Source organism: Copidosoma floridanum, unplaced genomic scaffold, assembly GCF_036245765.1.
Source record: "Copidosoma floridanum isolate Cflo_tuat_1 unplaced genomic scaffold, Cflo_Japanese_pri ptg000001l, whole genome shotgun sequence".
In the NCBI taxonomy this organism is placed as follows: domain Eukaryota; kingdom Metazoa; phylum Arthropoda; class Insecta; order Hymenoptera; family Encyrtidae; genus Copidosoma; species Copidosoma floridanum.
The window spans coordinates 15,966,090-15,992,653 of NW_028321878.1; the positions used below are offsets into that span (position 1 = coordinate 15,966,090).

At 31.2% G+C, this 26,564-nt stretch overlaps 1 protein-coding gene across 1 annotated transcript; it reads right to left on the minus strand.

Moving 5' to 3' along the window:
- Positions 1 to 2,759: 2,759 nt before the first annotated feature.
- LOC106642591 (uncharacterized) lies at positions 2,760 to 20,405 on the minus strand. Its single transcript, XM_089591674.1, has 10 exons — positions 20,389 to 20,405; positions 15,159 to 15,201; positions 13,786 to 14,379; positions 12,294 to 13,698; positions 12,032 to 12,198; positions 11,763 to 11,907; positions 10,937 to 11,079; positions 10,300 to 10,759; positions 3,127 to 3,467; positions 2,760 to 3,062 (listed from the first exon to the last, which is right to left on the minus strand). Coding segments are annotated over exons 1-10 (3,348 nt in total). The 5' UTR covers positions 20,391 to 20,405; the 3' UTR covers positions 2,760 to 3,014.
- Between the last annotated feature and the right edge of the window lie 6,159 nt (positions 20,406 to 26,564).

The window sequence follows — 26,564 nt, forward strand, 5'->3', positions numbered from 1 at the left end:
AAGCTACACTATAGAACAGAACAGATTCGCTGATTACAAAGAGACCAAGTTTTAAATCAGATATGGGGTGCAGTGGAAAGAGAGCCATATAGCGTGGGGTAGGAGAGGCAAAGAAAGAGTGAGGGGGGATGGTAGAGCGAGCGAGCAAGCGAGTATGGCTGGTGGTGCAATTTAAAGTTACACTTTGCACCGAGGTCCTTCGCGCGAACGGCCATTTGAATATACATGTAAATATGTATACACATATTATATACATGCATATACAGAGCTGGTACTGATGCGTAACTTTCTTCGAGACTGGGTTCAAAGGGCATTTGAAATGAAGCAGAGTAAGAGAGTCAGGGTAGGGAGTGGGGCACAATGGGCATTTAATAATGCAATTACGAGCGTTGCGTGTTGCACGAAATATATACGCTTCATTCCATACTTGGTGTCTGTTCCACCCCCATCCCATTTCTCTCTTTCCTATTCCGCTGCAGGTGAGTTTGCAAATTCGCATACGAGACCTGCCTGCTCGCTGTAGCCTCGAATTCGCAATGAAGTTATTAGACATTAGGAATACTCGAAAGGAACGATTATGGTATATGTGCCAGCTGCACGGCCGAACCGGACTTTCTGAATGTACAAGATTGCATATTTAAACAGGGGAGTTTCGTGTTCCCTAGCTACATTCTGCTACAGGTCTGGGTTGGTTCTCTGACAGAGTTACTATGAATAAGAATCATAACATTTTACATATGTATCTCGGAAATCAGATTCTACTATTTTTGTTTGGAGTGAAACTGAAGTACATTTCTTGGTAAGGATGATTCTTTGTAGTCCGACATATCTACTAATCTTGATTTTTATCTGATCGTACAATTTTTTAATTTCTTTTTTTATTTTATCGGTAAATTTATAGTGAATATATTTGGTCGGTATATAGAATATTTTTATGAGTTTAGTAGATAGTAGTAAGGGATCTAGGGGCTAGCAATTTAAAAAAAAAAAGGAAAATTCATCTATTTGCTGTTTTAGTGTTAAGAAGTACCTTGTGACTAAGAAATACTAAGATTAACCTTTAATGTTTATATGCCCAACATTGAAAAAAAAAAATAAGAATAAAAAAAACGTTGTTAAAACTTACCCCTTCTTTGAGGCTAGTACTATTTTACTTTAAGCTATATTTTTTGATAGTATTCTAATCTCTCGTAGATTTAAGGATAGGTACGATTTTTCCTAAAAAATTGTTACAACTGACCTCGTAACATAATTTGTATACGTAACATCATAAAATTGTAATGCTCAATATGATTTTTTATAAAAAAATACTAAAACTAAGCACAATTTTCGACTATATACAAAAATAAAATTTGTGAAGTAATAGGTTATGCACGTGAGATAGAGTTTTTACGAAATCAGTTTCACATATTACCAACAAATAAATCACAACCATAAATACTTGTGTGGTTACCACATTGTCTGGCAGAATATTAAGTGATAAACTTATGCATCATAATCTAGAAATTTAATTAAGAAAAAATATTAATCATCAAGATTAGATTTCCAACAAAACTTGTGTGTTATGAGCGCGTGGTGGCTCAGTCGGCTAGGTCACGGATTGGCACGCGGGAGACCGTGGTTTGATTCCCGGCCAGTGCGACTTTTTCGGGCAAGTACCTCTGTGACATTCATATGTGCTTTTTCACCACGCAATGCTCCTCGTGGAGGGTTTAGGCGACCTCCTTGCAGCATAATTGTCTAATTTCCCCCTACCCCCCTCCCAGTAATGGGAGGCCTTTCATCCCTCTTCCCTTCCTTCTCCCAAGTGCTAAGTGCCCTCAGTAGTGCTTCTTTATAGGAGCCGGACGTAAAGCACTATAATATAAAAAAAAAAAAAAAAAAAAAACTTGTGTGTTACTACATACCTTACTACTGTTTCGACTAACCCCCTACCTCTCTGACTCATAGCATCAAAAAGATGCACAGCACAAAAATGATGTACTTTAGTACAAAAATATTGGCTTTTCAATTAATCTAAGCATTTTTACTCAAAGCGATAATAAATATTTTATGGATTAAATAACTGACATCTGATGAAGTAGAAAACAATTTAATATTAAAAATATATCGCAGATAGTAGTGACAATAATGTAGAATCAGAGTTAATTACATCCTACTCTGTCTTATACCTTTTGACGCGATCATACGGACTTTTTTTCGAATCATTGCTACAAATAAAAATCTAAGTTGAATACTTTTGAATAACTTACGGTCCAACTTCCTTCTTCTTCATAGAAAAGATTTTTATCCAGTTAACTATTTGACATGGTAACTACATATTTCTGCTTTTGTTTTATGGGATAAAGCGCAAACACATTTTTGATAACACTTAGCGAAAATTTTTACTGTCATAGTTTCAGTTTTTATCTATCGATGGAAGTCTTAAAAATTAGTACTTTTTTGTCGGTCAACATAAGAGCCTAATAAGTAATGATAGCCGTCCTTAAATATCAACTCACATTTATGAAAGTATTTTACAAAAAACAAAAATTTCCTTTTATACAATTAAGAAATTATGACGAAGTATATTATGATAAATAATCGTACTTTTAGCATAAGGAAGCATGGATTGAAACTGAGAAGCACTTCTGCACATTTGAACGCCAAGTAGTGTCATTTGTTATGATATCATTTGGAGCATATATGTCAGGTAACAAGCACACAAAAATTTGTTGTGAGTTATTCGAAGTACGATTTATTTTTATGCATGATTAATTTACTATTTTTTAACAATGTCAATATTTTATGTTTATATATACAATTGCAGACTTATAATAATGGTGATTCCTCTTCAAAAAATTGTCTTTGACTTGGCTAATAAAATGCAAAATGGTGGGAAAAAAAAAAAATTACAACTGACAGTAGTTATGTCCTCATTTAACCTTTATCCTTTTTTTCTGATGGATTAACATTGGATGTACCTTCTATGATGTTGTAGTGACTACCAACAACACCGGCATCACCATTATAGTCTATTTTAGTAAATCTAAATTGGTAATAATCCTCCTTCTTGGAAGTACCTGGAGTAATACTTGATTGCAGTTAATTTGTTGAATTCGCGGATTTCTTAACATTTTCCTTTACCTTCAATGGTTTTTTACTTTTTACAGTACTTCTGTCTGGTACAATTCTTTGGGCAAAATCTCTACTATATCCGAGACTGGTAATGGTCTCGAGCGTAACGGAACTCCTTAAAAGATTTTTGAGAGTGTGAATTTGCACAGGCTTGTGTTTCATGTACCGAGAGGGCAGTTGTTTTGTATCTAAATCTACACTGTACCATCTACCATTTTTTATTATATTATTCAGGAAAAACTTAAGTAAATCTATGTGCTCCTCTACGACGCTTGGTATTTTCGGGGCTTTCGTTGTACGTGCAGAGGTGCTTTTTGGAGTAACAGTCATAGTAGCAGCTTCCTTGGTTTCTGAAAGATAATTTAATTTATATAAAACAATATCTTAATGACTAATTGACGTGATCCCCAAAGAAAAAATGTAAGAAGTTTACTTTACGTCATGAAAGATACTATTTTTGGTAAACTGTGTAGTGTATCAATTTAAAGCTCTTAAGAGTGCAAGACATGCTTTTGTAGCCATGCAGTAAGTATAAGTACATGCTTTCTCCCTCACGAGCTAAAGGTATGCTCGCATATGAAGTCTGATCCTTTAACTGTATAAATGGATCACCTAGCTAACACATAGCTAAGGGAATTTTCTGATTGGTTAATACGACCGTATCGGCTGTGTCAAACCTAGTCAGTGTTAGAGAACCAGATCACAGAGGCATATATTAGAGAGAGAGAGAGAGGGAGAGAGAGAGAGAGATACAGAGATAAAAAGGCAGTCAAAGTAAGATGACTTCTGAAATACATTTTGGTAAATTCTCATTGTATTAGTTCGGTTTACTCACCCACCAATACCAAAATAAGGACTTACAACGTAAAGATCTACCAATTTAAAAAGTTACCTCACATGATTGTGAAACAAAATTTATGCTTACACAGAAAAATTTTTTAATAAAAATTCGATTTCCCCGTAACATACTAAAGTGTAGTACAATAAATAATTTAGTGTCACAATAAGTTAAGTAGAGTAAAAGAAAAATTAAAGTAACAGTCTATTCAGTTTCTACTAACACAAGTTATACAGTTAGCAAACTCTGAAATCTAGCTTGTGAGGCATGAAAATTCATCAAATCGTCCAAAATCTTTTGTTATATTCTTTACTCTTTTGGAAGTGAAGGTTGAAGATTTTGAGAAGAAAAATCCTTATTGAATAGTGTTTTGTAAAGATCCCCAATTTGAAATGATCTAAAATAATTTTTTATGCTAAATATTGATGTTATTAGAAAAAAGGTTAATTTACTCAGAAAATTTTTATTGCCTTTAGAATCTGAGGGCCCTAAGTTCTGCCATAATCCAAAATATTAAACTAAGTTAATTTTAACCATCTCAAACTTATACCATCTTAAGCCAGGTGATTTTTTCTCTTTAATGAAACTTGCTCGATTTAGAAGTATAGCATTATAATATAAAAATCAAAAATACGAAATACATTTGAGTTAAATCAGGTACAAATTTCCTAAGATTGTCATAATAATATATATTTTTGTATACATAAACACATATATAATAACATGCCATACCTAACAACAGTATCTTTTTGTTAAAAATACTTTGCTACACAAATAGAGATTAAGAGTTAAGAGATTAAAAATAGAAAAAATTTTTTTTTAACAAAAACGAAACCACACATGCCTTAAAATATTTAAATGGTTATTCCACAAAAATTGGACATCGTCACTGTAATGTTGTGTGAAAATTTTTACTTCTTCTTATATGTAGGATCATAAAAAACAGGGTAAATCTTTCAATCAAATTTCAAAAATAAGTTAATTTCGAATTGAATGAAATTTATTTTACATGACTAAATAACACGAATTGTTGTATGTTAATAAATACATAAATATTCAATAAAAATATCATTTATATCTGATATCGCAAATGATCATTTCTAATTTAACAGGGTTTTCATGTCCTTCGTAAAAGTATCAATGCAAATGCGCAAAAACAATTTGTTACGGAAATTTTCCTAGTGAACGCGCTTTGCAAGACCACACATGGTAGAGTTTCAAACAGATATAGTCATCTCAGTCAAATTTTTACAAATTATTAGTTATTGAAGCTTAAATCAACTTCAAATTAATTACTGGATGTAAAAATTCCATTTCTAGAACCACATCTTTAAGATACGAAATATACAAGAAAATGGCAGAAAAGCTTGTATACAAATTTAGTCACACTATGTACATGGGTAACAGTTTTTATAATCGTGGGTTGAAAAAAGCATTTTCCGCCCTCATTTGCATGTGGAAAATTCAATTTCTCGCACTAAATACAGAGCTGGAGTTCGCAGTTTGTATACACGTACTATTCAAAATTTTAATCGCAACTTCAGAAAGTTTTGACGCCAGAGATAACATCTTAGAATAACTACAGATAGTTTTAAAGAGTCAACTTAAAAAAAAAAATAGCAACTAGGTTACAATCAAAAGTTGGAACCTGATGCGTGAATGTACTATTGTCAGGCTGTATTGTTAATTCCACGAAATTGTTGAATTTCTCAAAATAACTTTTGAATATTAATACTAGAAGACACTTCTATACCTTTTATAGAAAAGTACTGTAGTATATTGGACTATCTTTTGAAGTTTATATCAGGTGGCAGGTACACAAATAATTGTAAGGACTATGTAATTTTTGATTTGTCTGATTTTAAATAATATAAATATCCTTAATTAATAAATGCATCAGTAATTTCATTACTACTTATAAAAAAATAGAAAATAAAGTAATTATTAATAATATTGCCAACAAAATATCTACGGTTAAAAAAGGTACAACCAACTCTAGCTATGTTCTCGATTAACTATGATCTTTTTTTTCAAATACATTATCATTAGATGTATCTTCCTCAATTTCGTAGTGACTATCATCATCGGTATCACCGTTACATTTTACTTTAGTAAAAATATCTTGGTAATCATCCTTCTTAGACGTACTTGGAGTTACAGTTGGTTGCAATTTGTTTAGCGTAATTGCACGATTGCTTATGACGTCCTTCATCTTTAATGGTCTCCTATTTTTCACCATATTTCTAACAGGTACAACTTTTTGGGCAAAATCTCTTTCGTACCCGAGACAGCAAACAGTATCGATGGTGATAGACCTCATAAAACGGTTTTTGAGAGTATGAATTTGCATAGGCTTGTGTTTCATGTACTGAGGGGGCAGTTTTTTTGAATCTAAATCTGCACTGTACCATCTACCATTTTTCAGTATGTTATTCAGAAAAAATTTAAATAAGTCTAAGTGTTCTCTTATTATGCTCGGTATTTTGAAGTTATTTGTTCTGTTTGTGAAGATCCATTTAGGAGCATCAATGATAGCAGCTTCCTTGACTTCTGAAAGACGATTTGATTTTCGAAATAGTATCATTAAATGACCTATTTGACGTCATTTTTACAAGTAATAAATTACAACTTCGAATTACAATATGGATGTTGTCTTGTTATAGGTATAAGAATCAATGTTCTGAGATTAATATTTTTGATAGAGTTAGAAGTACTTTTGTAGCCATGCGAAAAACATATAACAGACACCCTTTTTCGTTCATACGCTCAAGGTATTATTACAACTACAAAGTAAGCATATAAGAGAAAAAATAAAAGGGAGACGAGGATACGCATATAAAGACAGATAGACAGAAAAAGTACATCTGCAAATTATATCTAAGATAAAAATAGATTTCTTGTTGGAATTTGAAATGTTCCTCCGATTTTAGTGCTTCTTTTAAATTTTTTTCCTGTTTTCTTGTGTAAGAGCCATAAAGTTCGGCATAGTAGTTTTTTTCACACTTCATTGAACAGGTCTCAAGCCAATTTTTAACTTATTGGTTTCTTCGTGTCGTCTATTGGTTCACAACATGGAATTTCATGCTAGCAAGGAAGTCTTTGAGCTCCATACAATGTAAAAATATGCAATTCTAAAACTTATTTTTATCATTACATTCTCATACTAAGAAAATATCTTACAAGTTGTGTGTAGTCTAGTCTAGTCTATGTCTAGTTGTTTTAGCTATGTATAATTAGCCAATTTTCACGATTTACAAGTCTATAGATAAAAATTTTGGTACTCTTAATTAACCGTAAACATTTAGGTTAGGTGTTTTTCCCAGTGTCACAATAGTTGAGAAGGGGTCAATGCCCACATCTTATTTAATTTTTTTTGTCTAGCGTATACGTACACCAGTTGGGCACTTATTTGATAAGCGGAAAATTCAAACATCTAATCCATATTGATGGGTTTCATAATATAACGTTTTGTATCAACAGATACTTTCCACACAAATAATTAGTGTCCAGCTAGTGTACTAATTGGAACATAAAATAGAGAGAAAGATGGATTTAGTTTTATGCATAATTTATGCATTGTACAAAATGTCACATACACTGGATTTTGTAAGTATCTTATCCATACTTGTACCATTTTATCATTTGTTTCTGATGCCCCTTTTTTCCAAGTATAAGACTCTTCTAAGAAGGTCCTTGGTGCAAAGTTCTTCGTAGACGACTTGATAATCCATACTACCAGGTACTATGTGCTGGGTGTAACAATCATTTCTAGCGTACCTCAGCCATTATCGAATATAATAAAAAAAGTATCTTTCATTAAAGCTCGCCATGCCAATTTTTTTAATAACTTATAGTGTCTTCACTAATGCGCTAGGCAGGTAATGGTCTTCCTCGGTATGAAAACCCCTCTTGGAGATCCAAAAATTATTCGATACAATATAATAATTGTCTCAAAAATGAGCTTCAATTCTTAGGCTAGATAGACTAGAAGACTAGCATGCTAACCAGCTCTGCTTGTTTGTTTGTTAAAAATTAAGTAAGTGGTCAACAAAATAAAAAAAATAAAAATTTCTAAATTTCAAAAATTTCATATTTTTTAGAGGCTGTGTTTGCGAAATGCTTGGTTAGTAAGGTCAGTTACCATGAGTGAGAGGGAGACATTGGTTATGAATTTTTTACAAACTTTGCATGTTTTTCAATTATTTTGTCATTAATTTTGTTAATTTTGTTTACAGAAAAATTTTATGAAAATTTGTTTATTTGTATCCTTAATGAATAAGGATAATGACTAAAATTATTTTCAAGACTCTTTTGTACGTAAACTAGCATATGCACCATGGATTTCAAAATATTTATCATTTTTATTTTTAAATTAGTCAAAATATGTATGTTGTGCGTACGTGGGAAGTAAATTAAAATTTGGTGAACTAGATACACATTTTCGAATTCCATTCAAAAATTGATTTTGGCAATAGTTTATTGGTGCATAAAAATTATCAAAATTATCGCAAAAGAGTATAAAGGAAATTGTAAGTCAACCACTGTAAGCTGCATGTAATGTTTCCGTATCTCTCAGAGCAGATTTGAAAAATCTCAAGAAAGTTGCTAAAAAGGTGATTTTTTAACGAGTTTTAATAATGTTTCATAATATTTCACAGACGTAACAAATATATTTCAAAAAGAGACAGAAATGTCAAATAAGTTACAAAATATTATGAAATCCTAAATAAACAGCAAAAAAAAAATTTCAGCACTACCGAAGTTACGAAAAAAAAATATTAAGAAACATATGTAATTAAATTAAAAAGATTCTGAAACAAATTTCTAAGAATAATGAAACCGTTAAAGATACCAGAAGTTTTTGCAACATTTTCAAGTTCTTGGATTTTATTTTCATTAGAATATAGAGTATATTTTAAGTTTTATTTTAACACATTATGTTGTCTGAGGTATTACACCAATATATTTCTACTAATAAAACGTTCTAGTTTAGTTTGGCTATTAATCTTTTAGTAAAGTTGTAGTAGCTTAGTAATAATACTCAATGGCAATCCATGTTCATGGAAAATTTGACAAAATAAAAATTTGGTCATCTGATTGCTTTTAAATGTAGTTGTCAGCAAATTGTTTAGTTGAATTTTGAGACTTCAAAGCAATTAATGTATGCTGGTGTTTGATGTTAATATACTTATTATTATCCCTACATTGCTATTCCAGTTGTCATGTCAAAGATTGTTTTCTTTATTCATCTAACAGTAAAAAAGAGCATGGAACTTTTTTATGATTTAGAATACAATTCTGAAGTCTTCAGAACAAAGTTTAGAATTTTAAAAATTTGTATCATCACTACTAGTTGTATATTCTGTTTGAAGCATTATTGGCCATTAAAAGAAAAATGTTAATTTAATATTAATCTTTTTTGTGTATGACACTCCAAGTTACAGTAGGGCTACACTCGAGACTTTTTCGAATCTTAAGAAGATCATCATAAATTCCAAAAGTAGGCTAAAGAGTAGTCATGATTTGTATAAATAAAAGTACCTTAATTTTTAAATAGTTTCAATGGAAAAATAAGTAATACTGTAACAAATAAAAGTAGTCGTTTCGAGTTAGTTCCAATTTTTGTCTTGACTTAGCCCTTAACCTTTGTTCCGATAAAAAAATGCAATTTTTTTAAGGTAACTACTGCTCTTGCTACTTTTTATCATTGAGTACATCAAATAAGATGGTATACACATAGGTTACTACTATTTTTCATTCAACTTTAAAAATATAAGGCAGTTTTGAGCTAATTTCTGAATCAGAATTTTTATACTAGACTCTAAAAATTTTGCAATTTTTATCAAATTTGTACTTCTTTTTTTAATGTAAAATACATTAAATGAGAAACAAAACCCTTTTCAATCAGAAAACTGTGACTACTTTTAGACACGTTTTTAAGTCATTAGTTGTTTTTGCAAGTTCCAAAAAACCCTACTTTATAGTGCCCTGACACTTACTACATGTTCGAAATTTAGTATCATTTTAACTCAAAATATTGTGTGATACATTTAAATATGACGGTATAAATAAACAGTAAAAATAAAAGTAGAGTCATACATGATTCTAAAGATTTAATTACAAATGAAACAATATAGAGAGTTAGTCTAGGGTTACAAGGTGCAGAGATGAAGATTTAGACGTTCGACATAGCCACAAAAGTATTAAAAACTCTGTTATGCATGCAATGACATGAAAACTAGATTATAGATAGCACAAAAAGTGATACGTAAAAAACAAAAAGGGGGACCCCGAAAAAAAATTTGCACAAAGAGATAATAAGAAGAAAGAATTACTATCCTCACCACTTTTTTTGGGGAGATGCTTGTTATCGTCAGTTTTCATTCGTTTTAGGGCAGGACCGCCTTTCTTCACCTTTTCTTCAGAACAATCATCATCATCATCATCGGTATCGCGAAGTATGATTGCCTTGTCATGATCATGATCATCATCGTTATCACCGTTACGATTATTGTCATCATCATCATAATCATCATCATTGACGAAAGCAAAATGATCGTTGGCGTCATTAATATTTTGAGCGTCGGCATATTCATCGCTGCTGCCATCCTCATTGTTACTGACTTCATCGTGGCTGCTTTCTCTCTCTTCAATTTTTTCTAGTGAAGCTTCTTGTCTATTTTGCCTATCTACATCATCTTTTTTGGACGTTTTATTGATATCCAGCTTAAATTGCAGCTGATTTTTGTACAAGGCTCCATCTTTTCTTTCATCCAAATGCTTTTTTCCAACATCTTGTAATGCCTTAATGAAACGTTTAATGTTCCGAGGTTAATAGTTAGCAAATTCAATAGCTGTTGAAAATTTTCTTGTTATGATTTGATGTATTTCATAAAAGAAGTGCCAGTTGCCAGTCGAGAAGCAAATACGTGGGTGGATGTGCACAGTTTTATGAAAATACGAAAAAAAAATTTTTCTTACCGGCTGCAGCGATAAGCAGTATTTTGATTTTTTTGTTTGCACCTTCTCTTTCTGATTGTTAGTAGACTCTGTATTGATGTCTGGAAACAAATTACTTTTGACTTTGATGCCTACAGTTTTTACATCCGATCGCTTGTCGTACGCTGAAAATATAAAATTACTACTTAATTAAACAGACAATTAGTAATACTAAACATTTAAATACACGTACAGAATAAAATACAGCTTGGTAATGGACTTTGTAGAGACATGACTTTATACATATGTCTGAATATGAGAGAGAGATGGGGGTTTATTTTTAGATGGAATGAATAAGGTATATAACTGATTAGTACTAAGGCTGAAAAGTAGTGAATGACGCGCAGAACGAATTTCTATGGTATCTAGCATTTAACACAAAGCACGTAAGTTTTAAGCCGTAAGACAAGTTTAATGTTTTGTTCGATAAGATAAGAGTAAGTTGAATTCAACAGTCTTGGGACATTCCAGAAAAAAAAAGTTATTTTACTCTAAAATCTTGTGATTTCTTTCAATTTTTGGGTGAAAATTATCTTGATCATGTTATCAACCTTACTGTCTTATGACAAATGTAGAGATAGGATAATATCGTCCTCCAAGTAAGTATACGAGAAGATGCTGTGAATCTTAAAAGAAGATTGTTTGAAATTGTAAAATATCAAGAAGCAGTAAAAAAAGCAAAGAAAAATTTTTTTTAGTTTACGATTGAATAAAACTAATGTTAAGGAACTAAAGCTTTGGTCAGAATTTCATTCCACTACCATTTAGAAAATGTTAAAGTGATTAGCCAAAAGACTATTATATTTACCATTTCCAACTTTGCTTCTTTCATCTACCTTGCCAACTCTTTTATAAATATTACCGTAACTATCTTTATCGGTTTTAACTATAACATTTTTAATAATTCTTATCTGTGGCTTCATTTTTATCTCAGCCGTGTTGCTTTTTTCTGCCTGTAAATTGATGAAAATACAAAAACTCGGTACTAGCAAAAACCATTTGTCTAGTATTCATAACAACTGTTATAATAAATGTACAGTGTAAAAGAATAATGACTTGCGATTCAAGATGACAAACCTGTTCTATGGATCGAGACTTCTCATCAAAGTCTTGAATTTTATCTTTACTAGTGGTCAGTCCCTTTCCACTATCGCTTGTGTCACTGCTTTTATCGCTATGAGGATGAGCCTTGCCAATGTTCCGAGTCTCTGTTACCGATTGGTCCTGAGGTGCGGTCTTCTTACCTTTGGAAAAAGTATTTTAATTAAAACAACGAAATTCTAGATGATATTTTAAGATGGACAAAACACTGAGATTGTGGTTGGAAAATTGTACGCACTTGTACCGTAGAACCTTTGAGTTATAAAACCCCTTCTTTTGTTGGGTTGTTGAAACATATTGATGAATGTTTTCTGTTCCTCAGTTTTCAAAGACTTAGCCACAGGCAGAGTTATTATTTTAGACGGTTCCGTTGATTTACACCTTTTAATTTTCTCCTGTTGTGTCGTATCAACAACCACAACTTGATCACCAGGCGGACCAGGTGGAGGTATTGAAGAATCTTCGTTGTTCGATTTTTGTACTGGTGGCTCATCGTTTATGTTAATAAATTGCATTGGATCAAACTCTGGTATTTTATAATCAGGTTGCTGAGCTACAAGTGTTGTAAAAATTTTATTGTTCGAATCTTCAGTTGGTGGGCATCCATTTGCGTTTGGTGATATTGACGATTGAAGAGTTGGATTTTGATGCTCGGGTTGATGAACTGTAGGCGCAGAAGAAGCTCCAATTTCAGTTTGCTCGACTGGTTGGCACCCATTCACGTTCATATCATCAACTGTCATTTGAAACCCAGGCTGGTGAGCTGTAGGCAGGGAAACAACTTTACTCTCAATTTGTGGAACTGGTGGGCACCAATTTGTATTATTCGGTTGCGTTGGGTCATTAACTTGTATCTTGTGTTCAGATTGTTGAGCCGTGGGCATGAAAAAACCTTCATTGTTCGATTGTTGTGCTGGTGGGCACCCATTTGTACTAAGTGGTTGGGCCGAATCATTAACTGGTATCTGAAGCTCGGGTTGATGAGCTTTAGGCATAGAAAAAGCCCCATTCTCAGATTGTTTACTTAACAGGCAACCATCTACGTTTTTTAAAGGTATTGGGGTTATAACGGGTATCCGAGTATCGGGTTGAAGAGCAGTAGGCCTGAATAATGTATTATTATCAGATTGTTGAGTTGGTAGGTACCCGTTCGCGTTGATTGGATGTGCCAAACCAACAAATGGTATCCGACTTCCAGACGCATAATTTGTATGTACAGGAAAAGCAACATTGTTGAATTGTTGATTACACAAGCACCTATGTGAGTTCGTTTGTTGCATAGGATTAAAAATTATTTCTTGATGATTGGTCTGATGGGCTGCAGGCATAGAAAAAGTATTACAACTAGATTGTTGCGTTGGCAAGCAATTATTTTTATTTATTTGTTGCCCTGAATTCACTATTGGTGCTTGATGCTCGTGCTGAGAAGCCGTAGAAACTGCAAAACCGGGATTGTTGAGCTGCTGAGTACACGTACATCTGTTCTGGTTCATCTGTTGGATTGGATTGACAACTGTTTCTTGTTGCATAGACTGATGAGTTGCGGGTACAGAAAAAGCAGCGTTATTAAATCGTTGCGTGCACGAGCATCTATTTAGGTTGACTCGTTGCATGGGGTCAAAACTTTTTTCTTGATGACTGGACTGTGTTGTTTGCATAAAAGGAATAACATTATCGGATCGCTAGATAGATAAAGCATTTTTTTGGTTAGTATGTTGCATTGAGTTTACCATTGGTGCTTGATGATTGGGCTGATAAGATGTCGACAAGAACGGAGCAGTCCTACCAGTCGCGTGTGTATTAGCACTGAGCACGACTGGTGAGAAAGACGACAAGATTGGAGAAGTCTGTGGGATTCTGTTGCTGAATGCAAAAGAAGATGCGCTTGTCGAAGAAGGACACGTTATCGAGAATGTGTTGGATAAAGCGAGCTGTTGATGTTGAATCGCTTCCAAATTGATCTTGTGAATCGCATCTATCATAGCACGGTTTGCATTGAATTGCATCTGTGCTGTCAAGAGAGTTTGCATGCGATGTGGTTCTAGCAAGATAGTTTCGTGATCTTGCATCAAATGCATCTCCTGGCAGTTCTGTCCCACAAACTGTCTTGGTGGTTCATTCGTCGTCGCACGCTGACCAGTTCCCGCTGAATCCCCAGCTGAGTGATTGTTTCCATTCTGCTGCTGAGGGCCGAATGTAGCTTCAGTGGTATTTACGTTTGATGCTTGTGTTGGCACGCTGTTACTGACTGGTACATAGTTTTGTCCGCTTTGATAAGGATTAGTGGCACTCCAATTCATGATACCATGAGGACTAGATTTTTTCTAAGAGGTAATGAAGTTGACATATTAGTGATTTTATGTTTAAAAAGTTGAACACATTAGCTTCTAAATCTATTTATATTTTATTTTACGTAAGGGTGCTTTGAGTTAAAACGTGAATACTTGAAAAAATATTCATATCATTGTCAATTAAAACGAACTCAAAAGTTTTCTTTAAAATTGTTTGGTTGAAGAATTTTTTCGGTGGAAAATTGACCGAAAAAATGTCACTCCAGCATACATTGTTTCATCATTTTTTTATCCTTTTTATATAAATTATGTTATTGTAATTTGTACTGTTGCAAAAAATAATTATTTAACTCATCACACATAAGGAATAGTTAATTCATTGGCTTGTTATTGTTAGTCATTACGGCAAATGTTTCTGACTATTGTATTTTTTAAAAAACAATAATAATTTAATACACTAAATGTACAACCTAAAAATTTTTTTTAATCATGTAAAAAATTTAAAAAAATACAAAACATTATGATAAAGAAAGCATTGTAATGGATGACAAATCAGATTAGTATTGAGCTGTAACATAATATAAATGTGTTTCATAAAGTTTAGAATTTATTGAAACTACTATGGCTAAGGTGTCGCTCTCTCTCACTCTCTCTCTCTCTCTCTTTCCCTCTCTTTCTCTTTCTGAGTGTGTGTATTTAGCCACATTTTGAAGTTTTCTTGACCATTTTCAATAAACTATGATTTTTTTTAAAGATAGGTACAAAAAATGTCAAAAAAATATAGAACTATATGTACGGATGAGTAGGTGTACCGGATTAGCTAGGGTGTCTATGAAGATTTGGCCCTCCCCGCTCCTTCTAACAAAAAAAAAACAAAAAAAAATGTGTATAAGTGCAAATAATATTATTCATCGTACCTCAGTATTTCAATCTTAACAAAAATATTCTAATAAATCTTAGCTCATTTTTTGTGTTTAAATAACTATAACTGACACAGACTATGATCTCGGTTTCGTCAATTATTATTGTTCATTCATTTTGATCTTATCGATATTATCGATTTTTAAAAGTCCATCATTTTCAAAAAATCGAAATTTCAACTTATTATTGTTGATTTAGGATATTTCATAAAAAAAAAAATCAAAGAGGTTTTTTACAGAAAAATAGATTTAAACGATTATAAAATAATAAGGTATGTTAGTATGCGTAGATTTAAGTAGTTGTTTGTATGCAATCAGTCATATTTCAGGTTTGCATGGCTTGATTTCGATAAAATTAACATTATTTTTAGGCATGACTGCTTAACAGGAGTGCCTCACATTTTCAATAAAAAGTAGTGTAACCACCATTTATAAATACAACATGCAGATCGGCTATCTTTAAAATTTAACATCCGATTGGGCTCTAATCCAGAAAATTTTTTGGAAGGGGAAAAATCCAAAAAGGATAGATTGCTCATTCCAATGTACTGCATTGAAGCTTAGGTAGAAAGAGACACAGCACTAATAGCACCGAGGGAGAGAATCTATCTCTCTCGCACAGTGCAGTCAAATATACACGCACACGCACACTCACACACACACATATATGTGTATATATCCAAGGTAACACGTCTACCATATACCCTGCTCCCCCGACCAGCTCAAGTTATTATTATTTTTTTAAACGTCACTTAAATTTCGTAAACAAGGAATAGTATATCTTTGACGACAGTATTTTGAATTTAATTATTTTAAAAATAGGTTATTGCAATAGAATGTCTTATGAAAATTGACATTCAAATTATTTACAATCATAAAATAAAGAGGAGAACCGAACAGAGTGAAAAACGTGCTTGCATCTGCTTTTCTGCTATTGTGATGTAGATTTTCAACAATAGTTTGCTTTAAATTTAGAAAAAAATTGAGAAAGAAGAGATCCATTGTTTTCAAAAAATGATAACGAGATTTTGGTTCTGATAAAAGAAGATTTATTTATATACATGTATACATATCATCGAGTTTGCACACTAAAGACACATATTCAAAACCAAAGTACATTACTTTTGATAAAATGTTCATCTCTCTCTTTCTTTGTGTGAATGTTTGTATGTGTTCCCGCACGTGTGTGTGTGAGTAAACAGTCATGTCATAATTTCTTTCTGCACCTTTTTTTGTATTTTCATTTTTTCAATTTATAAAAATTGTTTTGTTCGAAAAAACCAATTTTTCACCTTTTACTATAGTCTTGCATCATTTGATGGTGTTAATAAATCGACAAGATTAAAAAATTTCCAACAAAATTAAGTATTTTATGAATTTAGATTTTTTTAATTTTTATATACGAATTAAAAAGTATTTTTTTAATTTCTATAGTTATTTAAAAATATTATTTATGAAAAAAATGAAAAATATCATGAATTAAACAGTTTTTCAATCATTTTGACCATTATAATATTAGATATGACTTAAAAAATTACTATGATGAGTAGTAAATTGCTTTGATTATACTCAAGAGCTCTATAGAGGATATTTATATGCTCGTTACTAAACCTTAAAAACCAAGCCAACTTGGATGTACTTTTATTTTCTAATTGTTACAACAGTCCAATAAAATGAGGTCTGAAGTTGCTTTTAAAAGGTCAAAATTGATTTCAACAAAATACGTTTTGAAATAGGCATCAAATTTATTATGAGAAATTACACGTTTTAAAACTTTTTAGAATACAAGATCTAAGAAAAAGGATAGAAAAAGAAAATATAGTTATGTAGACAGCAACTGTTCAGAGGCAGTACAGTTCATGTCAATTCCACTGAACGGCACCGTATAGAATCAACATGGGAAGACAGAGAACGACTAATGCCTACATGCAGGCTTATCTCACGGTGAATCACTGACTTACTTCAGAGCTAGCTTAATCTTTATTTCGATCTTACTAGTAGTAAAGTATAATATAAAAATTTCTACATTTTCTGTCGATCGAATGTATTTTCTTACACTGTAAAAAAGTGGAAATCTATTAATCGTAAGAGAGACGTTACTCATGCACCAGTGACGAGATATTCGCTCGACTCGGGTAATAATTTATTTATAGAAATTTAAGAATATGCGCTAAAAACCAAGCTTAGAGATCACTTGATTAGTTCAGTGCAAATTAAACATGATATGAATAAAGTCAGCCGATCCGTCAACTTCCATGTATCTGAAACTAAATCTTTCAAAATTACAGCCCGTACTTAATGATATTATAAATTCATCATCCGCAAAACTTTTGAAAAATTTAAAGAATATTTATTTTCTAGATTACTTTTTTAAGGCATCTGACCAACTTGTGAACAGGTGTTTGTATATGAGTTAATCCATAAAACATGTACCGTCCTTGTCCCCCATTTTTTAATAAAATTTTCTTGATGGGGCGTGTTTTGCCCACAATATCACACCATGAGGAAAAAATTGTGGGTATGAGTTTCAGTCGATATAACAACCTATTTTTTATTTTTAATTCAATTATATCTCTGTGTGTATTTATATATATGAGCAAATCCATATAAAATATCTTGTTTTTCTTCCCCATTTTAATAAAAAATGATCGAACAATTATTATAATTTTGAAAAAAAAGCCAAGTTGCAGAATTTTTACTTTACATAGTATAAAAGATAAGGGATGTAAAAAAAAAATTTTTATGTTAGTTTTTCATAAAAATAATTAAACGTACGTATCTAATAATCACATCCTTCATAACGTTAATTTTGAAATTTGAGTTATAGTTAGTGTCACATACAACTGAATTCAGCGAACAGTTGTTATAATGGCACATCGTTAAAGATAATATGATTATTAAACTATATTATGAAAATAGTAACATTGTATACGTTTAATCATTTGAAATACTCGTAATAAATCTTCATCACTGTTCATCGTACTCAGAAAATAATATTTTTTCAAATTCCAAAATTAGTTACATCTACATCACAAGGTTAAAATTTTGTTACAATTCACAAATTGATTATAATTTGAAACAGTGTGTCAATATCTGACAATAAAGCAGTTAAGGTTGAATAATTTGATGCTAAATTTCACATACGCAACAATAATAGGTGATGAAAAATAAAAGTAAGCCTCAATGTATATTTCATTTGCTAATATTAATAATAAAAACATACTCCTGCTCTAGTAAGTAATACTTTAAACTATTTTTGTTAGTTTATTTATAAAAAAAAAAAAAAAAAAAAAAGAATAATGATTTGGTTAAATAAGTGCAATATATTGTGTATGTATTTCAGTTGTGCATGGTTCTTCTACGAAATCAATGTCACGTGTGCAGACTTGAGGTGGCTCATAACAAACGTCAAATGTATGTGGGGCCACTGGGGCCCCGTGGAGATCTTAATGAGTTATATGTTTGTGGTGTACAATATTTTTGAAAAACACATGAAAAGGTCAATATGATGGCATATTTGAACGAAGACAAGCGGTAAAAACATATCGATCAGGATTTTTTTTAGGTACACTAAATTACGTGTTTGATTGTATACAATCAGACAAGCCGTTTGCTACATATAGTGGTGTCAATGCTCATACACATATACACTTTGTTTATACGGCTGGCACACTAACCTTTTTATTTACATGGTAATAAAAATTATCGCTTTAAAGATTTTTAAAATTAAAATTTTACTGACGTTTCAACAAATATAGCAAAATAACAATTTTTTACTACGAAAAAATCTATGATTGGTTAACGTGCAACTCATTTGATATCTTTCGACTTGTTTCAATTTTTTCTATTTTTATTGACCCTTTGCTCGTTTGCACAACAAATATTGTATATTTACTTAACACATACATAGCTTACTTTCTCAATAAAACAACACATAATATTACATGGTAGGCCCGTTTTTTAATGTTATTGATAAAGTTTTTAAGTTTTATATACGTGACTAGACAATCATATTGCGAGTATATTTAAAAAGATATATTACATCTAATAAAAATTGAAATTACTGAAGGAAAATGTTTTTTTGGCAAATTATAACCTCGTCAGCTGTGGTTCGAACTTGAAGTATTTCGATTTCTTACGAAGAGCTACCTCAACTGAAGGTATACTGACAGACATTCATTCGTTACGCGCAAAATTTAAATATCGCTAAGAGAAAAGTTGATGTGAAGCAAACAGCGAATCACATAACAGCTTTTTCAAATTTTGTGCGTAACAAATCAATGTCCATCAAGTGTAAGTACATGCGTGTTATGTGTTATAAATTTAGAAGACGCATTATAGATGCCTCAACACATCATATACTATATATACTCAAATCCGCATGAATGAAACAAGATTCTACTGCTTCAATAAACTAATACTCAAAGAATTTTTTCTGTAAAGATTGAAGTGAAACAAATGTAGGTTAATGTAAGATGTTGATCATTTATGACATTTATTAACATTGAATTGGGTCAATAAATGCCCACAGTATATATAGACCATCTTCCTAACCTCTAATGTATTTTATACAAAAAAGACCATAACATATACAAGAGTTGTAAACAATAATAAGTGTAAAATCTATCAGTGGTTAGAAAAATGGCTAACATACATTTTGTGCATATAATTATCTCTAATGTATTTTAGATGAACTTTGTTGTGCCTAAATTTATCAAAGAAAACTTTGAAAATAAATTTTAAAAGGGTACTAACCTTTGACAAAATTAGATAAAAGTATAATAAGGTTAAAAAATATGCAAATTACATAACATGTTTGAATTCGTAGATAATAATATACCTTTGATTAATGAAACTTTCTAAATATTAAATAAAATTCTGTATAAAATATCGAGGTAAAAGTTTTTAAACATTTTTTCTGTTTTAATTGCAATTATCCTAATCATGTAGCTACTTATTTTGTACTGTATTGATTTATACAAAATAAAAAACTCATATTTATGTAAAAACATGGCATTAAAGAAAGTTAAAATAAAAAAACAAATTACTGTCGATTTTTGGGCACCACACAACTGTTTTCTTTCCGTAAAGCATGAATACAAAAATGTTAGTACTACTTTACATGTCTCTGGAAATTCTTTTTCACGTTGAGTAACACGGGCGGATTTTTTTCAAGATTGCAGCACAAATAATAAGAAACAAAGTAAAAGATTTCTTCATGTGCACTTCAATTGATAGATACGTTTGTGTACTGACTCACCTATATATTTGTGCGCCTCGATGTTTTAGGCCAGCTTGCAATGACTCAAAGCAATGGTTATTTGTAAACAATTTCTCTTTGTAGCAGACAACACTTTTTGTTAATTTAAATTTGCATACATCGTATGCAGCAAACGGTTAGTACAATCTTTCGCGTCATTACAACTGCACTCTTCCATGTATCACATAGTACTGAATGTTACAGTACTACACTATGCAAAAACAGCGTGAAAGTGAATTCAAAAACTAGAAAACACACGTTCTCTAAGCTGCTTGTATTCAAAGACAACGGCAGCCTATTGACTAATCCCAAAGGAGAGCCAGGGGGGCCCTATTCTTGATACTACAATTCCACTTGTCAGACGTGTACCGTCAGTAGAAGAGAGTTTTGTACTATACATTATGAATACATTTCCAAAACAGAGTGATTTCTCTTAGTGTGAAGTTCAATTCTGCTCTTCACGACTAACACATCATAATATGGATATACTTCAGAATTAAAATAAAAAAACTTGTTACATACTTATTATTAAAATTAATTTCCTGATAATAATTGTTTTTCTCCTAATATAAATTTTTTGGAAATCTTTTATTTAACTACAGAGCAGTGATATCTGCGAGCTTTACGCACCAACCCCAAAATTAAATTGACCACTTATTTACACAGTTTTTAAAGAAAATAATAATGACAACCTTTCTTACAACATAATTTTTTAATCTTTGTTCAAGCTATTTTTTAGAGCTCCCTTTTTGATCATTTTCAGATTTTCATTTTTAAATTTCGCGGCCCAAAACAGTCTTAACCAATCATACCACAAATAAAAATGCTTGACTCACGTGACAATAGATATTTTCTCTTTTGATTCTAAATATAAAATACTTTTGTAAAATCTCAAAGGTATCAATAAAATGATTAGTTATATCAAAGAATATGTCTGAAAATACGTACTTTTATTATGTATTTTATTGGTTTCTCTAATAACCAATTTTTTTGTGTTTTATTTTATTACAAATAATTAGTAATATAACTTTTAGATTTACTTGATATTACTCAACTATAAATATGCAAATCTAGACAGCGTTTTATCAAAAAAAAGATATATTATGGACACATGAAGAGTGTAAGAATAACTAATAAGTCTATTGTTAATACACTATAAACTTATAAGTACACTTATTATTATTAGTACACTATACACTATACTGTTATATTATTTGAAATGTAAATTAGTTAGTGCTATCTTAATGATTGTGATTAAGTTTTAATCACTTAAACGGTATATGACGCTCAAGGTCAGAGAGATAAAGAAAGTTTCAAATACTACAAGTATTGTTATTTTCAACTTCACCTCAGACTATCTGAGGCTTCTTTACTTTGAGCCTTAGGCTATAAGTATACAGTTTTTTATGCCCTTACTACTTACCTACAGCTACTCAGAGGTTAATACTGTCGTTCAGGGAGCGGACAGGAATGTTTACTTTCCAAACTGATAGCATGAAAAATCTTTTTCCTATAAAAACGTATGCGGTGTATATTACGATTATTTTAAATGATAAAACTACGCAACGAAATTACGCATTAGGTATACTTTGATAAACACACGTCCGCTGTGACAGCATTTTTCTTGTAGCGTCGAGACAAGTGATGATATAGTGAAAAAGATACCTGATCTTGATTTGTTCGTGAGATCAAAGTTGGGCGACTGCGGGTCGCCTGGAATACTAGTGCAGATATACAATGACCGTGTATTTTTGGTAAAGGAAAGTTAGTATTGTTCAACTTACGGTCGCCCAATCTTAGTCTCCGAACAAATCTATTCTGCAGATGTAAGAAAGTGCACTAACATTAGCGTATAAAATCTTTATAAAAATCTTTCTCTTTTTTTTCTTTATATTAATTCGTAAAAAAATGTTTTTTTTACAAGTAAATTCTGAGTTGTAACAAACTATTTGAAAAATTTTTAATTTTACCGCGCTTTCTTGCACGAGGATACTTATTATGTATTTAGATAGAGTCTGGGAGTCTGAAAAACTGGCTTGAAGCTCATAAGAGTGAGAGAGAGAAGTGAGATCTGGTCACGTGGTGAACCTCTCACTCACACTTATGAGCTTCAAGTCAGTCTGGCAGACTCACAAAGTCTATCGAAACGTACCCTTAAATCCTATCACTATCACCTTCCGATGGTAGAATTATCCTCATTAAATACTTAAATTTTCAATTAGCTAGAAATAATTATTTTTGTCGCTATGCCAAATTTATTAAGAGTAATTTTGCCTCTTGCATCATATTCAGCTTCATCAAAAAGTATGAGCCAGAAAGTCATGAGAATAACGAAAAGAAGACATATGTGTTTCCAAATATGCAAATTAGGATCTGTTTAACTTCAGTTGCAGATTGAAAATTTAATTACCATGAAGTTAACTGCCAGAAAACTATTTGCTGTATATCTTTGAGATACCTAGGTGGGTTGTTGCAGTTAAGCATGGCTGACAACAGTGTGATGTTGGCTGCAAGTACTTGCTGAGTTCACAGTACTTATGTAGGTAGGTTAAAATGATGATGATTGACTTTCTTGGCAGCAAATTAAAATATATTAAAATCTATAAAGTATATCAAATGCAGTCTATATGCTCTTTTAACTCTATACTCCGTGTTATTAAGACTTAAAAACCCTAGATATAAATGTTGGATTCATTATCAATAAAATTGCTGAATATAAATGCATTAAATGATCGCTTGTTAACAAGGAAAGTGAATTGCACACTATGTTAATGTTTTCGTAGGTAATAAATACAAATCGGTTGTACAAGGTGTGTAATTTTTTAAATAATATAAATTGTAAGTGATAAACTAGATTAACAAATAAACAGGCAACCTGCTATTTGTTTATGTGCGTTTAGTATGGCTAATCACAGGTTAGTATGAGAGCATATTTAAATTTGTGTACTTACATCTGACGCCATTATGACTAAGGCCCCCAGTGCTTCTATATACTTTGGGCCAAAATTTGTATGCGATATAACTTTAATTTATTACTTTTACATTTAATTTTACTTTTTTCTCTGTAATTAATACATTTAACTCGTAGAACGAACGTTTTTGGTTGTGTGTCCAAGTTTAAAGTCTTAACCTTAAGTGGTTTGCCTACTGGACCCCCCTCTCTCGAAAAAAATTAATTGACAAAAGTTTTTTTTTACCATAGAAGATTTCCTCATATGTTCAGAGAAAAACCCTTTTCTTTATTTTTATGAAGTTTACTCTATGAAAAAAGCCAGTTTCAGAAACTACAAACACAATCAATAAAAAGTTTGATAAAATATTTACTAGAAGAAATAAATTTCATCAAGACATAATCAATGTAAAAAGTAAAATAGATTTGAAGGAAGATTTTCAGCTATCAACAAATCCAAAGAACAAAGATAATTTTTTGAGTAAAAAATTAACCGCGTCTAACTTTAAAGAATAAGGAATCGGCGTAGTAAAGAGAGTTAATCATCCTCATTATTTTATATGCCTGCACCACTGACGTCGCAGTAGAAGATTTTTCTAGCACTCATGAACAGCTTTTTTATACCCCTTCCCCTCCTCACTTCACTTGACATCATACAACCTCCATTCCCTTTGTCTTCTTTTTAACTTCACTTTTTGATTCCTTTTCTGGTAGCCCTTGTTTTTACTGAGCTGTTCACCGTTTGACGTTTTTTGACAAGCACCTCAAAGAAATATCTGGTTTGTGGTAGTCCTCACTGATATCTCATCAGCTATCTAAGAAGTGACGGCAAATTAATTTGAGTATTTTTATTATTTAAACTATACTATTTCTTAAAAATACATTTTTCCATGAGTAGTTAGGATTTTTAACGTCAAGAACAGTATAAACCCGGACCTGGAAAGTTATACAGATTTATTAACTGTCCAAAATATTGACATTTTTTGCTTTTATAATGAAAATAAAACATTAGATTTGACTATTTGTTATTCAGTACCTTCAAAGTATTATAAAAATTGATACATACCTTAATCAAGTATTACAATATTTGTAATGTCAAAAACTTGACTATTTCTTTTATATCTCATTACTTTCTAAATCTTCCATTTCGTTCTGTAAAATTTTTAATGCACTCAGATATTTTTATAAAAATATTTATTTTAATACTGAATAATTTTTAGTAAATTATAACTCTTTGATGTATCAATGAACTTGACTGATTTTAACTGATCTCATTACTTTTCAAACGTTCAATTATTTTGTGAAAAAATTTTTATTTAATTACATATTTTAATTAAGATATTAATTCTAGGGATAAATAATTTCATGTTCATAATAACTCTTTGACGTGGCAACAAAGTTGACTATTTTTTGTTGATCTTATTACTTTTTAAATATTTTATTTCGCCAAATATTTTCAAATAAGTAGCATTAGAAACATGTTAACTGAAACACTTGGAGATATTGTAGTCTTTGCTATGAAAATAACTTTTGTTTCACTGTATAACGTTATTAATTTTGTAAACATGATTATTTTGGATGTATTTGAAACACATCTAACTCGCCTAACCTTTTACTTTGTATAAAAGTTAGTTTTTTTATGGGAATTTCAGTTATTTTTGTAAATTTTGTAAGAAAATCTATTATGTAAAAAATTGAATATTAAAATTTGTAGCAATTATTGATTATTTATTTTGTTTTTTTAAATAATATTTTTATTAATAATATATTAAGGTCGTAATTATTTTTCAATCGATTTAAAACACGTCAAGCTCGCCTAACACTTAACTTTATATGAAAGTGATTTTTTTATGGAGATTTTAATTTTTTTTTAAACCTTTTAAGTTAATCTATTATTTTAAAAATTGAATATAAGGGTTCATACCATTTATTGATTATTGCATGATTTTTAAATAGAAATTTTTTAAATGACCTACATGAGCGTACAGATTTTGTTGACGTAAATTGTTTTCTTTTTTTAATTTTCTTTTTTTTTTATTTAACTGATTAAAGTATTTTAAATTTGTTCTAACAATAAGATATAAAGATCTTTAGCACCTTTTGGCCGTTGTTTTTTGACAACATTATTATCATTGTTATGAAACCACTGGTTTTTTTGTCGCATCATATTTGTGTTATGACCTTGTGATGTAGTACCGTGGTGAAATACTCCATTTATAACCTGATACTTTTTACTATTTATATCTACTTTACATGTTGGTATCGCATTTATTTTGAAGTTCATCATTTTAACAAAACCTTTATCAGTTTTTTCATACAACATTAATTGTAAAATTACTACAGTATTACTGATTGTTAAATCTAGTTTTTTATTTTTTTGAAGCGACATTCATTATCACAATAACTTTCAATTTCTTGCCAAGTTCCAATATTGTAATCTTTAAGTTCTTGAAGTGTACAGATTCGAGAATCCTCTGGAAAAGAAGGAGTAACAATATAATTAGATGTCTCACTATGGTGTCGTTCGTCGCAACCAGGACACCTGATTATTACACTTTGTTCGTTTTTTAAAACATTTTTCAATATAAGTGATTTATTACATAGACTTAATAAAAACTCAGCAGCATCTTGCTGCTTACTTGTTGTGTTATACATACAGTGCAACTGTGCATCTTTCTGCGCAATATTGATTTCTACGCTCTTTAAGAAAATCTGCTAAGATATTGATTTCTACGCACTAAGGAAATCAGTAAAATGTATAGCCCAAGTGCGACTAACTTCAAGATCTATCCATGCAACAGATTCCTGAAACTCACTATTGTGTTAGTATTATATATATTTGGATGTATATATTAATAATCAATCATCAGGAATTTGTGAATATTGTATGCATAAATATATATACATACTTTAAATGATACTTTACAGAGCTTTAAGACCCTAAGAACGAGTTGACTATACGTTGACACAGTAAATCGATAGTATCGATATCTTTGTAGCCAGTATGCGGCCAACTTAACGGTCTAGTCATGGCAAACTGAGGAAGGAGCAAGAAAAAGAGATTTTGGTAATTTTATTTAACCATGCA